A 20,876-nucleotide genomic window follows, 5' to 3' on the forward strand; every position below is an offset into this window, starting at 1 on the left:
GAGATTGAAGGCAGAAATTTGGAACCAGTGGGTGGCTGGGGAAGGGAGCGATAGCATGACACACATGTCCCCTCAGAGTCGCCTGGAGAACTCTAAGTCTGGGGCCCGCAGCCAAGCAGGGAAGACTGGACAAGCTGCTTTGGGGGAATTTAGAGATCAAGGTCCAGCTGTGCCCCAGCACCCCCCCCCCCCAGATGTTCTCCACCTCAGAGGAGGCCACTGTCTGGAGATTTCAAGTCAATTCTCTCCCCCTGGCCTGCCAACGACACAGCAGCCCTGGATAGTCCTCAGACTCCACCTCCAGATCTCAGAGGTGGGAAGGAAATGTCATTACTGAGCTCTGGGACCTGGGGAAGTCACTCCCCACCTCTGAGCCTCAGTGTGCCACCTATAAAATGGAGAGTGGTTATCCTTCTCAGGGTTGGTCCTCCTACCAGCTCTCTTGTGGTTCCTGGCCCCCTCCAGCAGCAAGGAACCTGGGGCTCAGGGTGAGTATAACAGCCCAGAAGCAATGGGGTAGGCAGCGGACCCCAGCTTCTGGCTGCAAAGACTGTCCCTTCCCTGCGAGCTCTCCAATCCCCTCCAGTGCCCACAGCCTCAGTTTTTTATCCTAAGCCTTAAAATTCCAAAGCCTTAGTTCTCTGGCTTGAGATTTTGTCTCCCCCATATCTCAGACACTTAAAAACCCTTCCGTTGACTCTTCCATGTTCTAACGTGGGGTCCAACACGCTTTCCAGAATGAAATGGAACTGCTAGCCTTGTGCACTCTGCCCTCCTTTCTCTCCCCCTAATGGGGGCTGTGGGGCCCCCTCCACCTCCACAGAGGACCCAGATTCTGTGTTTAGAGGGGCCCGGATGATTCTCACTCTATCAGCTAGTCCTTTAGACTGAGGGGAGCACCAGGCTGGCAAGAGAAGCCGGGGTAGTGCTGGCCTCTGGTGACTCTGCTCTGCTTGAATGGGTCCCCTCATCCCTTGGCAGGTGGGGAACACGGCCCTGATTGTGTTTGTGAGCTACTTTGGCAGCCGGGTACACCGGCCCCGACTGATCGGCTGTGGGGCCGTCCTTGTGGCCCTGGCAGGCCTGCTCATGAGCCTCCCACACTTCATCTCCGAGCCATACCGCTACGACCATACTAGCTCCGGTAAGAGCAGGAAGGGCTGGGCTGGAGACGGATGCCAGGAGCCGCCTTACCCCCTACCATGGCCTTTCCCCAGGCCCCCGGGTCAGGATGGGCCCGGCTCCCCAGGGCACCCGTGGGTCCTCCCCGCTCCCTTGGTCCCAGCATGGGTGGGTCCTTCTGGCAGTCCTGGGGAGTGGGGTTGTTCTGGGGGAAGTGGGGTATAACCCTCTGGGCCTCCCTTGGTGAGGGCCTGCTTGGGTGTCACTGTGTTTTTGAGGTGGGGGGAATTTACAACTCAGCCTACATGAGGGCCTGGCATGGAGTAGGTCCTCAGGAAATGTTTGTGGAATGATAATAATAGCACCATGTACCCCTTATGGTGTGCCAGCCTCTTTTAAGTACTCTATGTGTATTAGTGCTTTAATCCTCACAAGAAGCCATGACATTAATGAAAGAATGAATGAGTGCATGAACCAATTAAAAAATGAAAGAATTTTAGACAGGAGTTGTGAGGCCTAGTGAGATGTTGGTGAAGGCCTATTGCATAGGCAGATGCCTGTCCCTTAGAGAATAACCCAAGCAGCCTGAGCTTCATTCCTTCAATATTCTATCCACCCATCCAGCTACCCACCCCTCTGTCACCCATCCATCCACCTGTCCATCTATCCATCTATCCACCATCCATCCATCCATCCATCCATCCATCCATCCAGTGTTCTACCCAACAACCCTTAGTATAGCCTACTTAGTGTCAGACCCTCTCAGAGAGCTCAGTCTTGCCTCCAGGGAGCTTCCAGCCTGGGAGAGGAGACAGAGGTGAGCAAAACCTTTGCAGTGAGTCATTTGTGTGAGAAAGGAAGCACTGGGACCAGCCTGGCATGGAAACCTTCCCAGGGGAAGAGGACTGTCAGCATTGCCGCCCTCGCTCACACCCCAGCACTCCCACTCTGTGCCAGGACCCAGGGCAGAAAGAGGGAGCAGCATGACCAGCCCCGAGAAGCTCCCAGGGAGGCACTGGTTAGAGGCCCAGGCAGCTTTTCTGCAGGGTAGAGACTCCAGCTCGTTGGGAGTCAGCCAGAGGGAACCAGCAGAGCCCCGAGTGGGGTGGGGGTTAAGGAGAAGGTGGATGTTTCAAGTGCCAGGAGCCACAGGGGCAACAGCCAGGAAGTGGGAAAGTAGAGTGTGGGCGAGCAGCTCAGGGGGCTTATCGAGGCCCCGAGTGGAGAGCTGTCAAAAGGCCTGACTGGAATGCTGGGCTAGAGTTTCTGGTTCTGGTTCTAGAGTTTTCTCTTCAACAGAGCTTTTTCTGTGAGGGTCATACATGTTCTTCCTCCTCCTTTCTGCCACACAAGAGCCCTCTGCCATGGGTGCCCCAGGAAAGCCTGAGGGCAGCCATTCTCCTGCCTGGGCCTGTCTCGGATGAGTATACTAGGCTTGGTGACTTCTAGGCACACAGCCGGCTTTGGCATCCCCAACTCTTCTGTTCACCCCTTCTTCATCCAGCATGAATTAGTCTCTTTATTGCTAATTCTTCTCTACTAGGCCCCCTGCGAGGCCCTGGCATCACAGGGGAGCGAAAAGAATACAGAGCCCTATCACAATCATTGTCTGTCACGTCTAGTAGGCTCTGTGCGTGGGCAGTGCACACATGCCATGTTTACAGCCTAAAGCAGGTGTTGGCAGCATCGTATTTTATGGATGGGGAGATGGATGTTTGGAGAGAGGGGGATCTCCTCAAGGTCCACAGCTCATGGGGCCATGATGTGTCCAGGTAGCTTGGTCCCAGAACCCTGCTCCAAACCATAAAATTATTCTGCTTCTGAATTCTGAATTTCTGTAGAACTTCTATTCTAGGAGACTCTTGAGAGGTGAGGAAACTGAGGCCCAGATGGGCTGAGGACCTCTGTCAAGGTCTCCCAGGTTTCAACTCACACAACCTCAGCTGAAGGTCCAGGACCTTGACCCTGGTTCACGTGGCTTTTCTGAGTGTCCCGGCTCCCAGAAAAGGCTGGATCGGCCACAGAGAGAAGGCCGCATCTATACCCACAGTTGGGATAATAATAGCATGAGGGTCTCTTTAAGTTTGCTCACCAAATATTGGTGAGCTACAGGGAGAAACTGTCTGGTACTAAATTAAGAAATTCCCCTTCACTGAACTCTGTGTCTGTGTCCTGAGCTGACCCGAGCCCACCCAAAATGAAGGCCAAGGGCCCTAGAGCCTTCTTCAGTCCAGCTTCCCTCCCTGGCCTGGCTCTGCCTTTAGCCCTGACCTTGTCCCTCAGGCTCTGTGAGTCTGTCCTGCTGAACTCCTCAAGCCCCTGGGTTTGCATGTGCTCTGATCGCTCCCTGGAGCACCCCTCCCACCTTCTCTTTCTGGAAAATCTTGTTTGTCCTTTTTGGCCCCGTTCAACCTCAGTCTCTTTTGACAGCCCACCCCACCTGAGAACCACAGTTGCCACGGCCCCTCCACATACCTCTGCTCAGAAAAGTGGCATAGGGTACATTAGGAGCAAGGGCTCGAAGCCAAGCTGCCTGGGTTCCAACCATGCCTCTGCCTTTGCTAGTTGCTGCCTGAGTATCAGTTTCCTCCTCTGTGCAATGGGCACAACATTGGGTTATGTTATGCCCATTGCACAGAGTTGCTGGGGGAAGGGAGCAAATCCCCTAGAGTTGCTGGGGGAAGGGAGGAACATGGTTGATGTACACAGCCCCTAAAATGGTGTTTTGTGTCCAGTGCATGCTGTGTTAAGAGTCTCAGCTCTCGTCATAATATTTTTTATCATCTCATAGTGGACATGCCACAGGATTTTGAGGCTTCTCTGTGCCAGCCCACAACCTCGGTCCCAGCCCCCACCCCAGACCCCTCCAACAGCAGCTGCTCAAGCTACACGGAAACCCAGCACCTGGCTGTGGTGGGGATAATGTTCGCGGCCCAGACCCTGCTCGGCGTGGGCGCGGTGCCCATTCAGCCCTTCGGCATCTCCTACATCGATGACTTTGCCCACAACAGCAATTCGCCTCTCTACGTTGGTGAGAACTGGGCTCAGAGGGAAGGCCAGGCTCAGAGGTCAGAGGGTGAGAGGACCAGGTAGGGGCTGGGCGTGAGTTCCCAACCTCTGCCGCATGTGGCCAGGAAAGGTCTGGAGAAGCCCTGGAGTTTTCTGGGCCTGCTCAGGGGAAGTTGGGCCACTCTTGCCAGCTGGAGACGGGGCAGGCAATGATCTGTAGAGGGAAGCCAGGGCCAGGGAGCCTAACTCAGGCTTTGTGTTGCAGGGATCCTGTTTGCAGTAACCATGATGGGGCCGGGCATGGCCTATGGGCTGGGCGGTCTCATGCTGCGCCTTTATGTGGACATAGACAGGATGCCAGAAGGTGAGCCTCAAAGAGCACACAGCCATCCCTGGGAGGCACACTGCTGCTAGCTCACTGTCCGCTGGCCTCATAGGAGACACTGAGCCAGAGAGGTCACATTCAAATCCTAGCCATCCCCCTGACCTTGGCCTCTTAAACTCTCAACTTCATCTTTGAGACACTCTGTCCTGCCCACCTCCCCAAGCTGCAATCAGAATCCAGTGAGAGATGAAGAGAAATGGCAGACCGCCACCAGACAGGCAGTTGTCTTATCACTGCTATTAGGATGACTCTTTGCCCAGTCCTGTCCCTGAGCTCCCCCTGACCCCAGCCTGCTTTCGGATATGCTGCAGGGCACACAGGACCACATATGTTCTTGGCCTGTAGGGAGCTCCCATCTTTAGGGGCAACAAGACCCAGGTCAAATAGAGAAGCTTGCAGGAGAGAATTTTTGGAGCAGAATTCGGTGAGCTTGGGCCAACCTCAGATGGGAAATGTACTGGGTGACCTCTCAGGACCCTTCTACTTCTGACCATCTCAGAGTCTGGGAACCTGTGCCAAGGGCTCCGCTCAGGGAACCATAGTCTTTGATCTGGGCAGTAGTAGGGGTGGGCCAAGAAGTGGGACCAAAGCTTGATCTGAAGGCAGCCGGGAGTGAGGAGTGGTAAGGGTCCCTGAGCTCTGATGCTCTGTAGGAACAAGGCAAGGATCCCTCTCTCCTGGAGATTTCCAGCAAGCCCTAGGAACCTCAGGGGACACACGTGCGAATGGATGAACATGCCGATTCTGCTTCTTCTCTGGCTTTTGCACCAGGCTGCCTCCTAGGCAGTTCTGAACAAGACTCACTAGGTATAGCCCCACCCCACCTTCCTTCCTTCTAGAAAGCAGGGGCCCAGCCCCCCAGTGCCAGCTCTGGTTGGCTTTCCTCAGGTTTCCTGGACACGCCCCTGCTTCAGGGAAGGCGGTATGTTTTTGGGCTCTGTTGACATCCTGGCAGATGTGGCTCCTCCACGGGCCCGTTGTGTTCTTGTAGATTGATCTTCCTACCCTTTCTCTATGGGGGATTTCATGGGGTGGGCGATCAGGTGTGTTACAGGCACAGATGAGTGTGTGAGAAGCGGAGGAGTCGGGGAGATGCCTGTGCTCGCACTCACCAGGCTGGCACAGAAGCAGGGGGAATAATAGCCGGAGGAGGGAATTAGTACAAAAGCCAGCTTCAGCCCCAGCTTTACAGATACATTTGCTGAGTGCCAACTGTGTACTCTGGCCCCTGGCCAGGAGCGCTCAGGCCCAAGCACCTGGACACCAGCCCTACTCCTGGGCTTGCTGTGTTTATGCATTGGTGTGGTTAGAAAGTGTTTGTGGATGCTGTGGCAATTGAAGCAGGAGGTATCCGACTCAGCCTCGACTCAGCCTCGAGGTAAGGGCTTGGATGGGAGAAGCGGGCCTCTAGCCAGAAGGCACATCTGGAATAATCAAGTCCTAATTATACCTGGGAACTTGTTAAAGGGAAGACTCTTTGGTCACCTTCCCACTCCACCCCATGGTAGTTTTAAGGTGGTCTGAGGTGTTTTTGATAAACTTTTAATGATGCAGGTCTGAGAAGCACAAGAAGGGTTCTAATGATTGATTTAATGATAATAACCCTCATAACAGTAACAGTAAAAGGAGGAAGAAGAACAGACATCTGTACAGCACATTCTATATGCTTTACCTGTATTGATTTCTATGATTCTCACAACAACCCTCTGATGTAGGTACTACTTCTGACTGTATTTTACAGAGGAAGACCCCGAGGCACAAAGAGGTTAAACATTTTGCCCAAGTATATGTTAGTAATGGAATTCAGACTCAGCAGTGCATTTCCAAAGTCCATAGCCTTGACCGCTATCATGACCCAGTCATTGAAAAGCTGAGTCCAGGAAGGATCAAGGCCTTGCCCAACGTCACATGGGATGTAACTGGCAAAACCATAGCTGGAGTCCAGGTCTCCTGACTCCCAACCCAGGCCACCTCAGGCCTCAAAGGCCAGTCCCAGGATGGTGGCCAAGACGGACAGCCCATCCTGACCCTAACATCACCTTGGTCTTCTCTTCCAGGTGGTATTAGCCTAACTTCAAAGGACCCCCGATGGGTGGGTGCCTGGTGGCTGGGCTTCCTCGTCTCTGCGGGGGCAGTGGCTCTGGCCGCGGTGCCCTACTTCTTCTTCCCTAGAGAGATGCCCAGGGAGAAGCACGAGCTCCGCTTTCGGCGAAGGGTCTTGGAAGCCACAGCCTCATCTGTCAGCAAAGTAAGTCTCCTCCACAAATCCACCCTAGTCCAGGCTCCGGCCCCCACTGACCAGTCCTCCCTTGGAACCTTAGACTTCATCCTTCCTGGGCATTGCACTCAGCAGTTTACAAAGCCTTTCCGTCCAGGCTCCGTTGCGTCCCCCGACAGCCTCACACAGGGAATATGTCCTGTCCCTTTCACAGCTGAGGAGATCAGGGGCCAGGGGAAAGGACCTAGCCAAGATCACATGGCCAGCGAGGGCAGCACTGCGGGGAGAACCCTAGCCTGTCTGAGCCCATGCCCCCATCTCACCAACACGCTATCTCTCTGCTCATCACTTCACACTTTCTGTGAGTTCTACACGTGCCACGCTGGAGCAATATTGAGGAGGAGGAGGTGGTGGAGAATGGGTAGGGGGTCTGAGAAGACTTCTCTGAAGGGGCAGGACTTGAACTGGGCTTTGACAGATGGACGGTGGAAGCCTAGAGAGGGGAAAGGGGGAATTCTAGGTGTGGCCATAGGGTGCACAAAGGGTTCAGCTTTTAGAAAAGAATCCAGCCTTTCAGAAGCAGGGAGGGGAACAAATGTGTGTGAAGTGCATCTTCTGGGCCAGGTGTCAGGCCGGCACTGGAGCTTAGCATGTGGCCTCTACTCTTAAAATAGGCACAGCCTAGAGGGGACTAAGATTGATGGATAAGTAACAAGCTATGAGGTGCTTGAGGATCTCTTGCTAAAACCCCCTGCTCGACTGAGGGGCAGGTGGTCTTTCCTCAGAGATCTCCTGGGCAGGAGAGAAGATTGGGGGTAGGTCCCTCCAATTTTCCAGAGCCCTTTAAAACAATCAATTGGCTCCAAAGTACACAACAAAATGACAAAATAGGAAGGGTTTATAGAAGTTCAATGCATCATTAGTGTTGACTTTATCGAATTTTCTTTAGCATTCACACACATCTCATTACATTCTGAAATTTTGCACGTTCGATTTTCTCTTTTCCTAAGGACCCACATACAACACTTCTGTGACCATGTGTGTGGGGTGATTCTCAGGCCGGCCGAGAATGTGTGTCACCCACTAGGTGTCCTACAGTTTCCCTCAACTCTGACACTGTTTACCCGGAGATAGCTTCTGATGGCACAGTTAGGGCTCAGTCCCACTTTAGCTGCGGGTAGTAGGCCCGTCCCCAGGTTACCCACAATTTTTGTCCTACTTGGATACAAATCAGGGGTTCCTGATTTGCCACCCTTTCTTGGATTCCATTCTTTGCTAGAACAGCTCATAGAACTCAGGAAAACACTTACTTCATGTTTACCTGCTAATTATATAGTAAGGGATCTGATTAAGGGTATTGATTAATAGCCAGATGAGGAAACACATAAGGAGGGGCCTGGGAAGGTCCCAAATGCCGGAGCTTCTGTCCCTGTAGGGTTGGGATATGTCACCGTCCTGCCATATGGATGTGTTTACCAACCTTGAAGCTCACTGAACCCTATAACTATTAGGATTTTGCCGGGGGGGGGCTTTCTCCACATAGACATGCTCAATCCTTAATTCCATTCCCAGCCCTTCTTCCCCTCTAGAGAATTGGGGGTGGAGCAGGGGAGCGTCTTCTTTCTGGTGACCATTTCCCTTCCAAGATCCCACCGAGAGTCATCTCATTAGAACAAAGGATATTCCTCTCACCCAGGAAATTGCAAGGGATTTAAGAGTTTGTTGTCATTTCCTAGCACACAGGGAATTACACAGATCTTCGGAGCTCTATGTCAGGAACTGGGGTCAAAGACTAAATATTAGAAGATTTTCCTAAGCACTCTTATTTACAAGAGTTTTATGAGCTCTGTGTCAGGAATATATACATTTGCATAAATATATATTTCTTATTATTTCACAGCGAAGTAATTGTTGAGAAATCACGATCATAAATTATTTGTTGCTAAGTAATTCTAGTTTCAAGGGGATGATTTGTAAAAAGCCTGTCGAATATTTTGCAGCAAGAATAATTCTATTTAATGAGGCATGTTGGTGCATTTGAATATGCTGGCTGTGATGGGAGAGAGGCCCTCCCTCCTCCTTAGGGCATAAAAGTCTGGGCCTAGGGGAGAGAACTGAAAATGTGTTCGTCTAGAAAAACTAGAATTTGAGCTCAAGTCTGTCCAACCCCAAACGTGGCTGCTCTGTGAACCTCACTACCCATCCCCCACCCCCTGCTGGAGCAGAAGTTTTATATATAGGAGACCAGTGAAAATTGATGTTAGAACAGCCAATAGAGGTCAGAAGAGGAAAGGGCTTGCCTGCCGGCTTCAAGAACAGCTGGTCGCCCTGGAAGGAGGGTAAATGGGGGTTCCATGGCTCTGTCATAGGGTCTAAGTAGAGGAAGGGACAGAGGACATGTGTGGGGAGCAGGGAGGGCAGGGAAACTGGTGAAGCCACTCTGGCTATGGTTCAGGTGGGAAGCAGTGCACCAGCAGTGGGGGGAGACAAAGGGAGAAGTCCAGGAGCCACCCAGGAGGGACACTGCTAGGGCCCGGGTGCCGCTCTGCTAGGGGACATCCCAGGACAGTGCAAGCCTGGGCTGGTGCTGGGCTCAGAGGTAGGGGGAGCCAGGCCTTGCAGAGCGACCAATTTCAGGGGAAGAAGGCAACTTGAAACCACAGATGGCCCTTCCTGGTTCTGCCTAGCTCAGGCCAGAAATTGAATGAGGTAAGAATTCCTAGAACTTGGGGCAACAGTTCTTAGAAGTAGGGGTGGTCACAGAGGAAGTGAGGAGTTTCTGGTTATGGGCAATGTCCAGGTTGAGCCTCACATCTGAACAGAGGACAGCTGCTTGAGCCAGGGGGTGGACTAGGTGAAGAAGCCAGTGGGAGGCGTGGCTGGGCTTGGTGATGTGTCCGATGGGTGACCTTGAACAAGACGCTTCCCCATTCTGTGCAGCCCCATAATGTAATAATATGCCAAGGACCAATTCTGGGGAGCTGTAGTCTGTGTGCCTAAAAGTCTAAGAATGCACAGTTTCTTGCGTCCAAGCTGCTGTGGGGCAGACATCTGGATTTGAAGAGCAGCATCTCTGTGATGATTGGAAGCCCTGCTTCCCCGGCTGTGAACCTGTCTGGCTGTCTGGATTCATTCTGTCAGCACATGGGGGATGGGGAGTGAGGAAGGAAGGGGGTGAGAGGTTCTTAAAAAAGAACCGAAGGCTGAGAACATGAAGATCTGCTTGCAGCAGCTCGCAGGCAATAAATATTGATGTGGGAGGAACTGTTCTCTCCCCCCTTCCCCGCGCCCCCACCCGCCTCAAGGAGGCTCTGCCTGGGCCAGCTCTGTTTACAGCGACAAGGGCGGCCCCTGCCCACTCAGGCCACTGAAGGAGAGGTAGATGGACAGGGAGGAAGGGCCCAGTGAGGCAGAATTGGCAGCCAGAAGGTCCAGGTTCACAGACATGGGGGGATGTATCTTCTGTAGAGAGTGGGAACAGGCACAGGTGGTGGGGAGCAGAGGAAAGTGAAGGGGAGATTCTTTCTGAAATCCCTTCGGGTATCTTCTCCCAGGCTCAGAGTTTCCCTAAATAGCCTCTTACACGTAAATGCAGTTTTTAATGGTGGCATGTAATATCAGGGTTTTGTGACCCAGTGGAGGTCTTGACCTTAGTCTCCTCATCTGTACAATGGGCAGATTGGACAGGGTCTACCAGCTCTGACAGGTTCAATGATGTGTTCTCTAAATGGAGCAGTACATGAGCCCCTCCACTGTGGGAGAAAAGGGTGCACTCCTCAGCCTCTGCCCCCAAGAAGCTCTCAGGTAACGAAGGAAGGCCAGATGCAGACGGACAGAGGGATGACTGATGGACAGCTCATGCTTCTCCCATGGCCAGTGCTTAGAGTTCTCTGCCTGCAGGGAGAGGAGCATGAAGAGTCTCCACAGAGAAGATTAGGAGATGGTAGATGGGAGAGGCCATACAGGACATGGAGGGGAGGAGCTCTGCTTTCCTGTCTTTGGTTCTGCCCACAAATCTTTGATCTCATCATGGCCAGGAGACACCCTTCTAGGAGTGAACCATGGCAGATGTTAGTCCTCTCTAAGCCTCAGTCTCCCTCTCCATAATCAGCCAATTTCTAAGGTTCTATAGGACTTGAGGCACATGGCTCTGTAGGGCTTATGGAGTAGAGATGGCCTCTTAGGGGCTCCCTAGCAGGTCACCTGGCCCCATCTGTCCTTATGGTTGTAGGACACCATTCAGGCAGCAACCCTCCTGTGGCCTCCATAGCCTCAGGTCCCGCTGAATGCCTGCCCCTGGTGCTGGACCAGGGGCTAAGAAAGGTCTCATCCATCGAGAGCCCCTGTCCCTGCCTGGCCTCTGAGCACAACTGGTCTCTGTCATCTTCTCTCAGTTCCTATTTCCCAGGAGTCTCTGTGTCTGTTATTCTAGGCTGTCTCCCAGAGTCTGTGATTCTAATATTATACAGTTTAAAGTTCTATGTTTCTAGCAAAGATTCTCAAGTAGTTCTGTTTTATGATTCTATGCCTCAAATGGTCTTTGACTCCCAAAATTCATGTTTCTATATGGCTACAGTTTTGGCCCATGAGTCTAGGAGTCCATGAAATCTGTTTTCTCCTGATCATTGACCTGATGTGCTTCTTTGGGAGAATGGTCAAGGATGGGTGCACGAGTGGGCAATGGCAGTGGCCCTTAAAACCCAAGACTTAGGGCCAGCTGGGAGGCTTCTGTTACCCTTGGACTTCGTGCTCCTTTGCAGCCCCTGAGAGGTCCAAGGTGACTTGGGTCTCCCTTGTGCCTGGTACCTCTCCCTTGCAGGCACTGCCTCTAGACCCCTCCCAGCCAACCCAGGAGCCCACATGCGTCCTTCCTCATCCCTAGCAACCCAGGCCTTGTGATTCCACCTTTACCCCTCCTCAGGGCTCTAAGGTAAAATGTCTCGAGAGATCATCCAGTTCAACCCCAACTCTGTCTTACAGATGGAGGGATTCAGGTCCAGAGAGGGTCAAGGTTGTGCCCAGAGCTTGGCCAGCACCACCTCCTCATGTACCAGTCTGTACCAAGCCAAGTCTGGCCCCACAGGGCTACGGTGAACCTCACCCCTACTCACGGCTTGGTGTAGATCAGAGCTTCCTCAAACACTGGACTAGAAGGCTTTTGGGGGCGATCTGCTTCAGTGGTTTTAAACTATACCCACCAAACTCCAAGGGTGCCACTGTAGGGAGATTGAAGAGAGTGTCCCCCAATAGGACTAAAGGTCTTCCACCCCCTCTGCACACAAGCACGTGTACACACACACACACACACACACACACACACACCAATCAGACAGATTCTAGTTTTATGTGTTTTTTTTTAATCAGTCTTTTGAGTGAGGTTCAATTGGAGAAAGGGTTTTGCTGCCAAAAGCCCATTTTAAAAACACTGATCAAGTCCAATACCCCCGTTTGACAGAGGAGGAGACTGAGGCTCACGGAGAGAGCTGATCAGTAGCTGATCTGGCCTGGGAGGCTGGGGTTCTCGGTGCCTGAGACACCTGCACCGGTGACAGGAAGGCCCCCAGCAGGAGCCAGACGCGCTGTGTCTGTATGAGACCAGCCTGGTTATGAATCCCGCCTCCGCACCTAGACCTTTGAAATCTGTAAAATGGTTACAACACTAATATCCACACCTTGGGATTTTTTTTTTTAAAGGTTTTATTTATTTATTTGAGAGAGAGAGAGAGAGAGAGAAAGCATGAAAAGGGAGAAGGTCAGAGGGAGAAGCAGACTCACCATGGAGCCGGGAGACTGATGTGGGGCTCAATCCTGGGACTTCGGGATCACAATTCCAGCTGAAGGCAGTTGCTTAACCAACTGAGCCACCCAGGTGCCCTACACCTTGGAATTTTTAAAGAATGAAACCAGCAAAGTGGAAAGTGGATTATTCAGTACCTGACCAGCGGGAGTGCTTATTCTTAATATCTTTCTCTGATCGAGCCAGCTCTTAAGAGCAAAAACAATGGAAAAATGACCTTTTTTCTAATACTCTTACAGCTCACACCAAACTCAAGTACCAAACTAGTAAAAGTGGGAAATTAAGCTGACATCTATAGTTTATTCTGGACTGTGTATTGTTTTAAACTCTTTGTATATATGATCTCATTTAATCTTTGTAATCCACCTGTGAAGTAGGTTAGGCTACAGCCCCCATTTTACACCTGAGGGTCAAGTTACAGAGATTAAACCCCCCCCCCCCCAGGCCTAGTGGAGGGCGGAGCTGGGATTCAGATCCGGGAAGAGCAGGAGGGATGTGGGCTGAATCACTAAGTCAGGACCAAGAAGCAGGAAAATAGAAACAGCAGCAAAAGGGGTATCAGCAAGAGAGGGGGAAACATAGGAGCGTGGACCACAAAGATGAATTTGGTTGATGAAACCAAACCCCTTATCTGGTTCTGGGCTTGCTGGTGGCCAAAGCGACAAGGGAGGCATGGCCAGTCGCACAGATCTCAACAAGAAAGCTGGAGAAAGTGTGTCGCAATCCTCCACAGAGCTCAGATCTCCAGGCGCTCTGCTAGAAACAAGATCTCCCTCTCATGGTGGTGGGAAGGCTAGCAGATCACCCCATCCCTGTGGCCACTTGCTGTGGCCATGTGCGATGACAGTTGAGGGCTGGCAGAGAATACCATATCACCCGCCAGGGTCAGCGAGGCTCTGTGGGGCTGGGGTCACAGGCCTGCTCAGACCCTTCCAGAAACCCAACTTCCTCCAAGGACAGCTCCTGGAGCCCTAGAGGCCCAGCAGATACAGGGCCCTTGCACATACCGGACCACACACAGCTCCCTGGGTCCCACAAGCTTGCAGCTGTCAGCACATGGCCCTGAGGGAGGGGAAGTTCTAATCGGCTCTCTCAGCACAGGCCTGCTGACCAGGGCAAACCACAGCCAGATGTGATGTGTCTGACTCCAAGCCCTGCTCTGAGCTAGCCACAAGGCTTCTAGTTTCCGGAGCTGGCGCTTGGTCGGGAGTCCTCAAAGCAGATCTGGGGAGAGAGGCAGAAACTTGTGAAGAACCCAGGACAGGAGTGCCCAGCACCCATCTGATAAAGCCCAAGTCCATTAGCATGGACCTCCAAACTGACCACCTCCTGCCCCAGACACTATGGCTTCCCCATCACCCACTCTGACAAACCACTGCACAGACAGGCCCTTCCCCCAACCGCCCCCCACCACCACCCCCTCACTCCTGCTATCCTATGCCCTTGCTTCCAATAACTTCTCCCTTCCTCCCTTCCAAATCCCAAACCTCACTTCTCCTAGAGGCCTTCCCTGACCACTCCCTCTCCCCAGCCCCTGAAGTTCCGCCCCTCCCCTGCTCCATGCTCTTTTTCACAGCATGACCCAGGGGTGAGATGGTGATCCTGGAGGACCTGCCTTCAATAATCTGCTCTGCCATGGCTCCCTGGGTGACTCATCCTCTTCTGGGGCCTCAGTTTCCTCTTCTGCGAAATAGGTGCTATAAGGACCCCTTCACCAGACTGTTGTGGCAGTCAGATGACATGGCAGATGTGAAAGTGCTGCCTAGACCACAGGGGGCTGGAGATGCAGATGCTGCGGTCACCCTCACTGTTTCATGAGGACAAGGAACCCCAAGCAAGGAAGGAACTCACAGATTCTGCCCGTCCAAGGGCGGAGCCAAGCCTGGCATCCCGTCTCTCTATCCATACTGGATAAGAACACTGGAAGGTTCTTAGTTTATCTCAGCCCCTCCTCCCTCTGTTCCTGGGGCAGTATCCTGACCGCAGCACCCCCTCCCTCAGGTGCTGTGGCCTTCCTGCACCACTCTCCATGGCTTGGCTAGGACACGGGAAGGTGCAAGGAGATCTCTGATTCTCATTTCCGCATGTCATCAGTTTAAAAAATTAATGATGGGTTATTTTCCATTTTTTTCTTCCATGTTAAGTCTTTGAAATGCCCCCTGTGTTTGATACTCATGATACAACTCAGTCTGGACTGGCTGTATCTCCAGTGCCCAGTGGCCACACAGGGCTGGTAGCTTCAAGGTATAAATGAGTAACAGACCCACAGTGCCTCACGCAGTGACTTAGACTGTGGGCTCTTGGGCCCCTTCACATTAGTTCACAAAGGTGCCTCCCAGTTCTGCCTGTCTTGCACCAGGGCTTCCGACTCATGGGTGCTGAGGGGGATAAGGCATGAGCTTTAGGCACATGCAGGCTTGAGCTCAGATCATAGTTCTGTGCAATGTTGAGCAAGTTACCGAAACTCCCAGCTGCTTTGCTCCTGGGAGGAGCATAAGTCTCCTTCCTTTGCAGGTGTGCATGAGGACAGAGCCCCCAGCCTGCATACCGGTGACCTGGGATACCTGGAATCTCCATTCTGCCAGGCCCCTGGGGTACTCAGTGTGGACCCCATGCTCCATTCAGAACTGAAGCTGTGTAGGAGCTCACTTGCCTCGCAATTGCCTCTCCTGTCAATCTTTTTCTTCCTAGAGCCTGGTCGCACTCTTTGCCTATGGCAGCTGTCTTTTCCACTCTTTCTGTTCATAGATACTTAATAGATACCCACTATTCCACCCCAGGCCGTATGCTAGGCACCAGGGTTTCAACAGAGAATAAGATAAGCACAATCCCTGCTCTTGCAGAGCTGGGAGCCCAGAAGGGGAGAGACACTGAACAATGTTTGACTCAGACCTATGTGCATATGGAACATAGTGATTTTCTCTGAAAATCAACTTCCCTTCTGCTCAGAATGCCCACCTCCTGGATTAGCAGGACCCTCAACCTCAGCCTCTCTCGGAGTTCCCCGGCCAAGGTGAAGCAAAGGTCCTTATATGGCATTCAGGGACCAGTTCTCTCCCCGCCTCAGCACATGTTGGCATCAATCCGTCCATGCTCATTCAGGGCTGAAGCTCATGGAACACTGTTGACCCCTATTGCTTCTGATGAGGTGACTGGCTCATGCCCTCTTCTCTCCCAGAGTGCTTCCCGAGCCCACAGGCATCTCAGAGCAGAATGTCTGGCATCCAGCTGATGGCCCTTGGTTGTGTGTCCTCCCAGGGTGAAGATTCTCCCCCTGAGAGCCTGGCGGAGTCCCAAGAGAAGCAGGACAGCCTCACCCAGATTGCACCAGACCTGACAGTGATCCAGTTCATCAAAGGTAAGGGAGGATATAGAGAAGTGGGACCAGAGAGGCACGTGGGGCCATCCAGGACCCAGCCCCTTCCTGCCCTTCTTGATTTTTCTTTCACACCTACAGACCCCTCATGAGCACCATACACTCTGTAAGTCTTGACTTAGTTGAACCCTTCTGCCTGGAACATTCGTTTCTATTGCTATCTATCAAAATCTTCCTTGTCCCCCTAGGTCAAGCGCAAGTGCTATTCCTCTCCTTCCCCCCAGCAAGCCTGGCTCTCCCTCCTCTCAGCCCTCCAAACCCTCAAGGCCAATAATCCTTGCTCTGCTTCCCTCAAGGACTATTACAAGACTCAAATGGGGTGATGAATGGAAAGCCTTTCGCATACTATTAAAAAAAAAAAAACCCTACTTATATAAGGTATAATTATCTTTTCAATTATCACCCCTGCCCTACTATTAGGCTGACCATGTCCCAGGACAGTAAGTTGAGCTGCCTATGGTTTAGGAAGGTGATGACTACAGGCTTTGCTTCAGCGCCCACCCCTGCCCCCACTGAGGACTCTTGAAACAGGAAATTAATCAGGCCCAATTCTTGGAAGTGTATCCTACAGCATGTTGTTTGGGATACCAGTAATCCAGCCTCCAGTTCTCCAGCTTCCCTGGGGTAAGGGTGGGGGCCTGGACCGCATGGGGCTGGGCCCAGAGGCAGGAGGGGCTTAGACTCCCTAACCTCAGATCACTCCCCAGTTGCTGAAAGTCCCCAGCAGGCTGCTCCTTGGGAGAGTTTATTAATCACAGCTTTGGCTTCTGCCCAGAGGGAAGCTGGGGCCAATCACCGAAATTGGATCCTGGAGTGGGTGTCCTGGGCAGATTGTCTCTGGTGGTTTCAGCTTCTCTGTGAGCCTAGAGGAGACCAGGGCAGGGGCTAGCCATAGGCCCTGTAGTTGGTCCCAAGCCTGGCTTCTGGCCTTTCTGCTGAGTTCCAGAGGGATCAGTGATGACCTGAGGCTTGGCTTTGAGTACATGGGGCTATGGGGGAGCCAAAGGAAAGAGGAACCAGGACCCTTCAGCTGGAGAAGGCTTAAATTCTTGGCGAAAGACAGTCCCTGAGTTAGAGAAGGCCCCTGTCTGATGGGGGAGACACAGTCTCTGAGTGGAGAGAAGCCCTAGCTTACTTGATGGAAGAGACATTAAGCTAAGGGAAGCAGCTATCCAGCAGACATGGCTCTGGGTTCCCCAGAAATTATCCCTATCTGAGCGAAAGGCATAGCCCTGCCTTCCAGGAATTTTCCATCTGTTCTAAGGACAGGCAAAAGATGATGAAGAGATAGACGGTATGTACAAAGTGTATTTGCGATGGGAGATAGAAGCAAGGAACGAGATTGAGCCCTCTGGCTGCCAGAGAGGCACAGGAATGTGGGTGGCATGGGGTATAGTAGGAGGAATGACCTTTACACTAAGAGTCAGGAAAGCCCTGGCGACTTCTGGCCTTGACCTGGCCGCTCTAGATGAAGTTGGGCCCCACCTGGTGAGGGCACCCATCTGGTCTGGGCCGATGCTCTCCAAGGCCGCTTGAGGAGGGAGGTTGGCTGGAGCAGCTACGTGGGGTAAAGGCCATGTGTCACACCTTCCCACGTCAAGCGCACTGGCTGAATGCGTCGTATGTAGGGCAAGGGACTCAGGACGGGAGGCAGGGCTGGGACACAAAAGATGGGGAATTCCACAGCCCCAACTCCTACCCACCCTGCCCGGACTGTTTGCCTTTATTTGTTGGCTGCTAAGGAAATGGTTCCTGGCCTGGCCCAGGGGCCTACAGAACTAGCTGACTGGGCTCTGGCCACACTGTGAGGGCAGACAGAGATCTCCAGCAACAGAGACCCTGGTCTTGCCACTGCAGGAACAGACCCTCCCACTTGGCCCAGAGGAGCCCCGGTGCCATCATTCCCCTCCAGTCCCAAATGCCAGGCGGTTTGCTCCTCTGATGTCTCTTCTTTGAAGGGCCTCTCCTTGCCTGCCCTCCCCACACCTCACGTTAACTTCCAGCTCACCTCCTGCGGGCAGAAACACATGCCCTTCTCTCCTGACGTCAGTGGAGAGAGAATTGCACGTGTCTGGAGAGAAAGCATTCTTGGCCGTCACCCGGGCTGCCCTTGAAGCCCTTTCAAGACTTCCCCCATGTCACGTGGTCACGTGCCCTTCAGGTTAGCGGACTTGCAAAGAGGAAACCTGTACACGAGGCACCAGGTTAGGAGATAACGGGTGATTGAGGCGGTCATCAAAGCCAGACCTGTCGCTTCTATGCCCCTCTATGTGTTTTTGTTCTTGCCGTGCCCCTCCTAGAAATTTCCTTCAGGTCCATTCTTCAGGTCCTACCTCGAGAAGCACCCCCAGCACCAAGTCAGCTTGGTTTTCACCTTCTCTGGAGGTCTTCCTTCTGCCCCAACATCGTAATACTGGATCACGTGTTGGCCTGTATCTCCATTCATTTATCCCTAAATATTTCCTGAGCTCCTGTTGTGCCCCAGGCTCGGGAGATTCAGGAATGAATAGAGCAGACAAAAATTCCTGCTCTGAATGAAGCTTATATTCCAGTGGGGTGACCGTAAAATGGCTAAGGGAGTGAAACATGTGGTACATTAGATAGAGTGCTGCGGAGAAGAGAAACTAGGGATGGAAGATCAGGGGCGGGCTGCTGTCCCATGCTGGGGACACGGGAGGAAAGCCTCAGGTATGGGGTGGCTTAGAAAGAGCTAGAGCAGGACAGAATGAAAAGGACTGAGTGGGAGAAAGTGAGATGAGTAAGCAGAACAGAAGAAATGGAATGAGGTGGGAGGCAATGAGATGAATGGAAGAGGAGGCATGGGCTCGAACTCTGTGGCATCGAATTTTAGACGGAATTGAATGGAAAGAGGCACAATTGAGTAGCGTGCAGTCTAACTCAAAGGATGGGAACAAAACTGAGTTTCAAAAGTGGAACAGAATTAAATGGAGAGGAGTCAAATGTAATGGGATAGAATTGGGCGCAGTGGAATTAAATGAGACAGCATGGAAGGAATAGACCAGTTTAAACTGAACAGGACAAGACAGGACAGAAACAAAAGGCAGGCTGGCCTGCCCACTCTGACCTGCTCCCTACTCACCCCAACAGTGTTCCCCAGGGTGCTGCTGAGGACCCTGCGCCACCCCATCTTCCTGCTGGTGGTCCTGTCCCAGGTGTGCATGTCATCCATGGTGGCAGGCATGGCCACCTTCCTGCCCAAGTTCCTGGAGCGCCAGTTTTCCATCACAGCGTCCTACGCCAACCTGCTCATCGGCTGCCTCACCATCCCGTCGGCCATCGTAGGCATCGTGATCGGGGGCGTCCTGGTCAAGCGCCTCCATCTGGGCCCCGTGCGTTGTGCCGTCCTCTGCCTGCTGGGGGAGCTTTTCTGCCTACTTCTCAGTCTGCCCCTCTTCTTCATGGGCTGCTCTACCCACCAGATTGCAGGCATCACCCAACCCCCCGGGTGAGTGTGTGAGAAGCAGGTGGTGGAGGGCTTCAGGGAGGGGGCCTAGACAAGGCCAGGGAAAGGGGGTACCCGTCTACCTCAAAGCTCACTTTCCACCAGCACCTTCTCCTCCCCTCCCCACCTGGCTTCTGAGCAGCGGGACTTCCGTCTCCAAGTCTCCAGTGAGGGTGTCAGGCATCACTAGGAGGGGCAAGGATGGAACTTCGCAGACAGGACAGCTCAGGCCTGGGGAGAGATGGAAGCCAAGACAGGGCAAACCGCTTGTGTGGCCGGCGTCTCCAGAGAGGCTAAGCCCTGTGGGCCAAATGGAGGTTAAGGCACAGGCCACATCAGAGAGCAGGGCCCAGCTCAGCGTGAGGAAGTCTTCGCTCCTGGGCAGAGGAAAGGCCTGCCTGGGAGCCTGCACGCTCTCCATCCCCAGGGGTGGGGGTGTAGAGAGAAGGGGTGAGCAGGGGCTGCAAGGCATCTATCATGGACGCTGGAGAAGGGACTTAAGCCCTAGGAAGGGGTTGGTCTAATTTGTGATTCTTAGAGCCTGGCAGCTAAAATTGTGTTGTTCCATGACCCTAAGACTCAAGGCTCTTTGTCCACATCTGAGGGAGCACCAGGAGGACAGCCTCCTCCCATGCCTGTCTCCCTTCTCATTTCTCCCTCATCCCACCCACACACATATGCTCTCTCCTGGTGGTGGCCATCTTCGAGAGGATGCTGGAAGTTACCTCACTGTCTCTCCTCCAGAATGACTTCGCTTTTCCTGGGAACTGCTCCAGGCTGAGGCTGACCCAAGACCCAGCAAGAATTCCCCAGGTGTCCCTGTTCCCACCTCTCCCTGGGCATCTCCTCCCTCCACCCACACGCCAGCTTTCCCCACCTGAGGGAGGCTTAGCGCTTCTCTCTGGGCCAGGCCTCACATTACAGCCTCTCCCCTATCATCTTTACCCTTCCCCTCCTTCCTTGTCCCTCCTTCTCCCAAACAGTAAGGCTGCTGTGCTGCCTCTTGTCTGGGGAGCCCTTGTTCTAGACACAGAGGGGAGCTTTACCCAGGCCCTCCGAAGTCCCTGGTCTGAGGAGAACCAAGACCTTTATTTTTTTATTTTTTTATTTTAAGATTTATTTATTTGTTTTAGAGAGAGGGAGAGAACATGAGGTGGGGAGGGGCGGGGGGGGAGAGAGAGAGAGAAACTCCTGCAGACTTCCTGCTGCAGACTCCCCGCTGAGCACAGAGCCGGACGCAGGGCTCCCTCCAGGCCCCCGAGATCATGACCTGAGCCAAAATCCAGAGTTGTCTGCTTAACCGACTGAGCCACTCAGGTGCCCCAAGCCAGGGCCTTTAAATGATTTTTTTTTCCTAAATGTAAATGGAAAAAAGTCAGCCTAGCACACATGCCTCTTTCCCTTTTCTTCTGTCCCAGCTGAGCTAATCAACAGAGACACTGACGTCCAGAGAGAGGCAGAGACTGCTGGGTGATCCCATAGCTAGTCAGGTGTCCTGCCTGCTCC

The 20,876-nt window shown here is 52.9% G+C and overlaps 1 protein-coding gene across 2 annotated transcripts in view; it reads left to right on the forward strand.

The window, feature by feature from the left end:
* Positions 1–20,876, forward strand: part of SLCO2B1 (solute carrier organic anion transporter family member 2B1) — a 45,143-nt gene that overhangs the window by 13,917 nt on the left and 10,350 nt on the right. For both annotated transcript variants that reach the window (XM_013064370.2, XM_004768037.3), the window contains exons 4-9: positions 982–1,144; positions 3,914–4,153; positions 4,397–4,495; positions 6,574–6,764; positions 15,790–15,889; positions 19,016–19,373. In XM_013064370.2, coding sequence (XP_012919824.1) covers positions 982–1,144; positions 3,914–4,153; positions 4,397–4,495; positions 6,574–6,764; positions 15,790–15,889; positions 19,016–19,373 — 1,151 coding nt within the window. The remainder of the gene's footprint in view (positions 1–981; positions 1,145–3,913; positions 4,154–4,396; positions 4,496–6,573; positions 6,765–15,789; positions 15,890–19,015; positions 19,374–20,876) is intronic.

Source organism: Mustela putorius, unplaced genomic scaffold (genome assembly GCF_011764305.1).
Source record: "Mustela putorius furo isolate JIRA1106 unplaced genomic scaffold, ASM1176430v1.1 tig00003987_pilon_pilon_pilon, whole genome shotgun sequence".
In the NCBI taxonomy this organism is placed as follows: domain Eukaryota; kingdom Metazoa; phylum Chordata; class Mammalia; order Carnivora; family Mustelidae; genus Mustela; species Mustela putorius.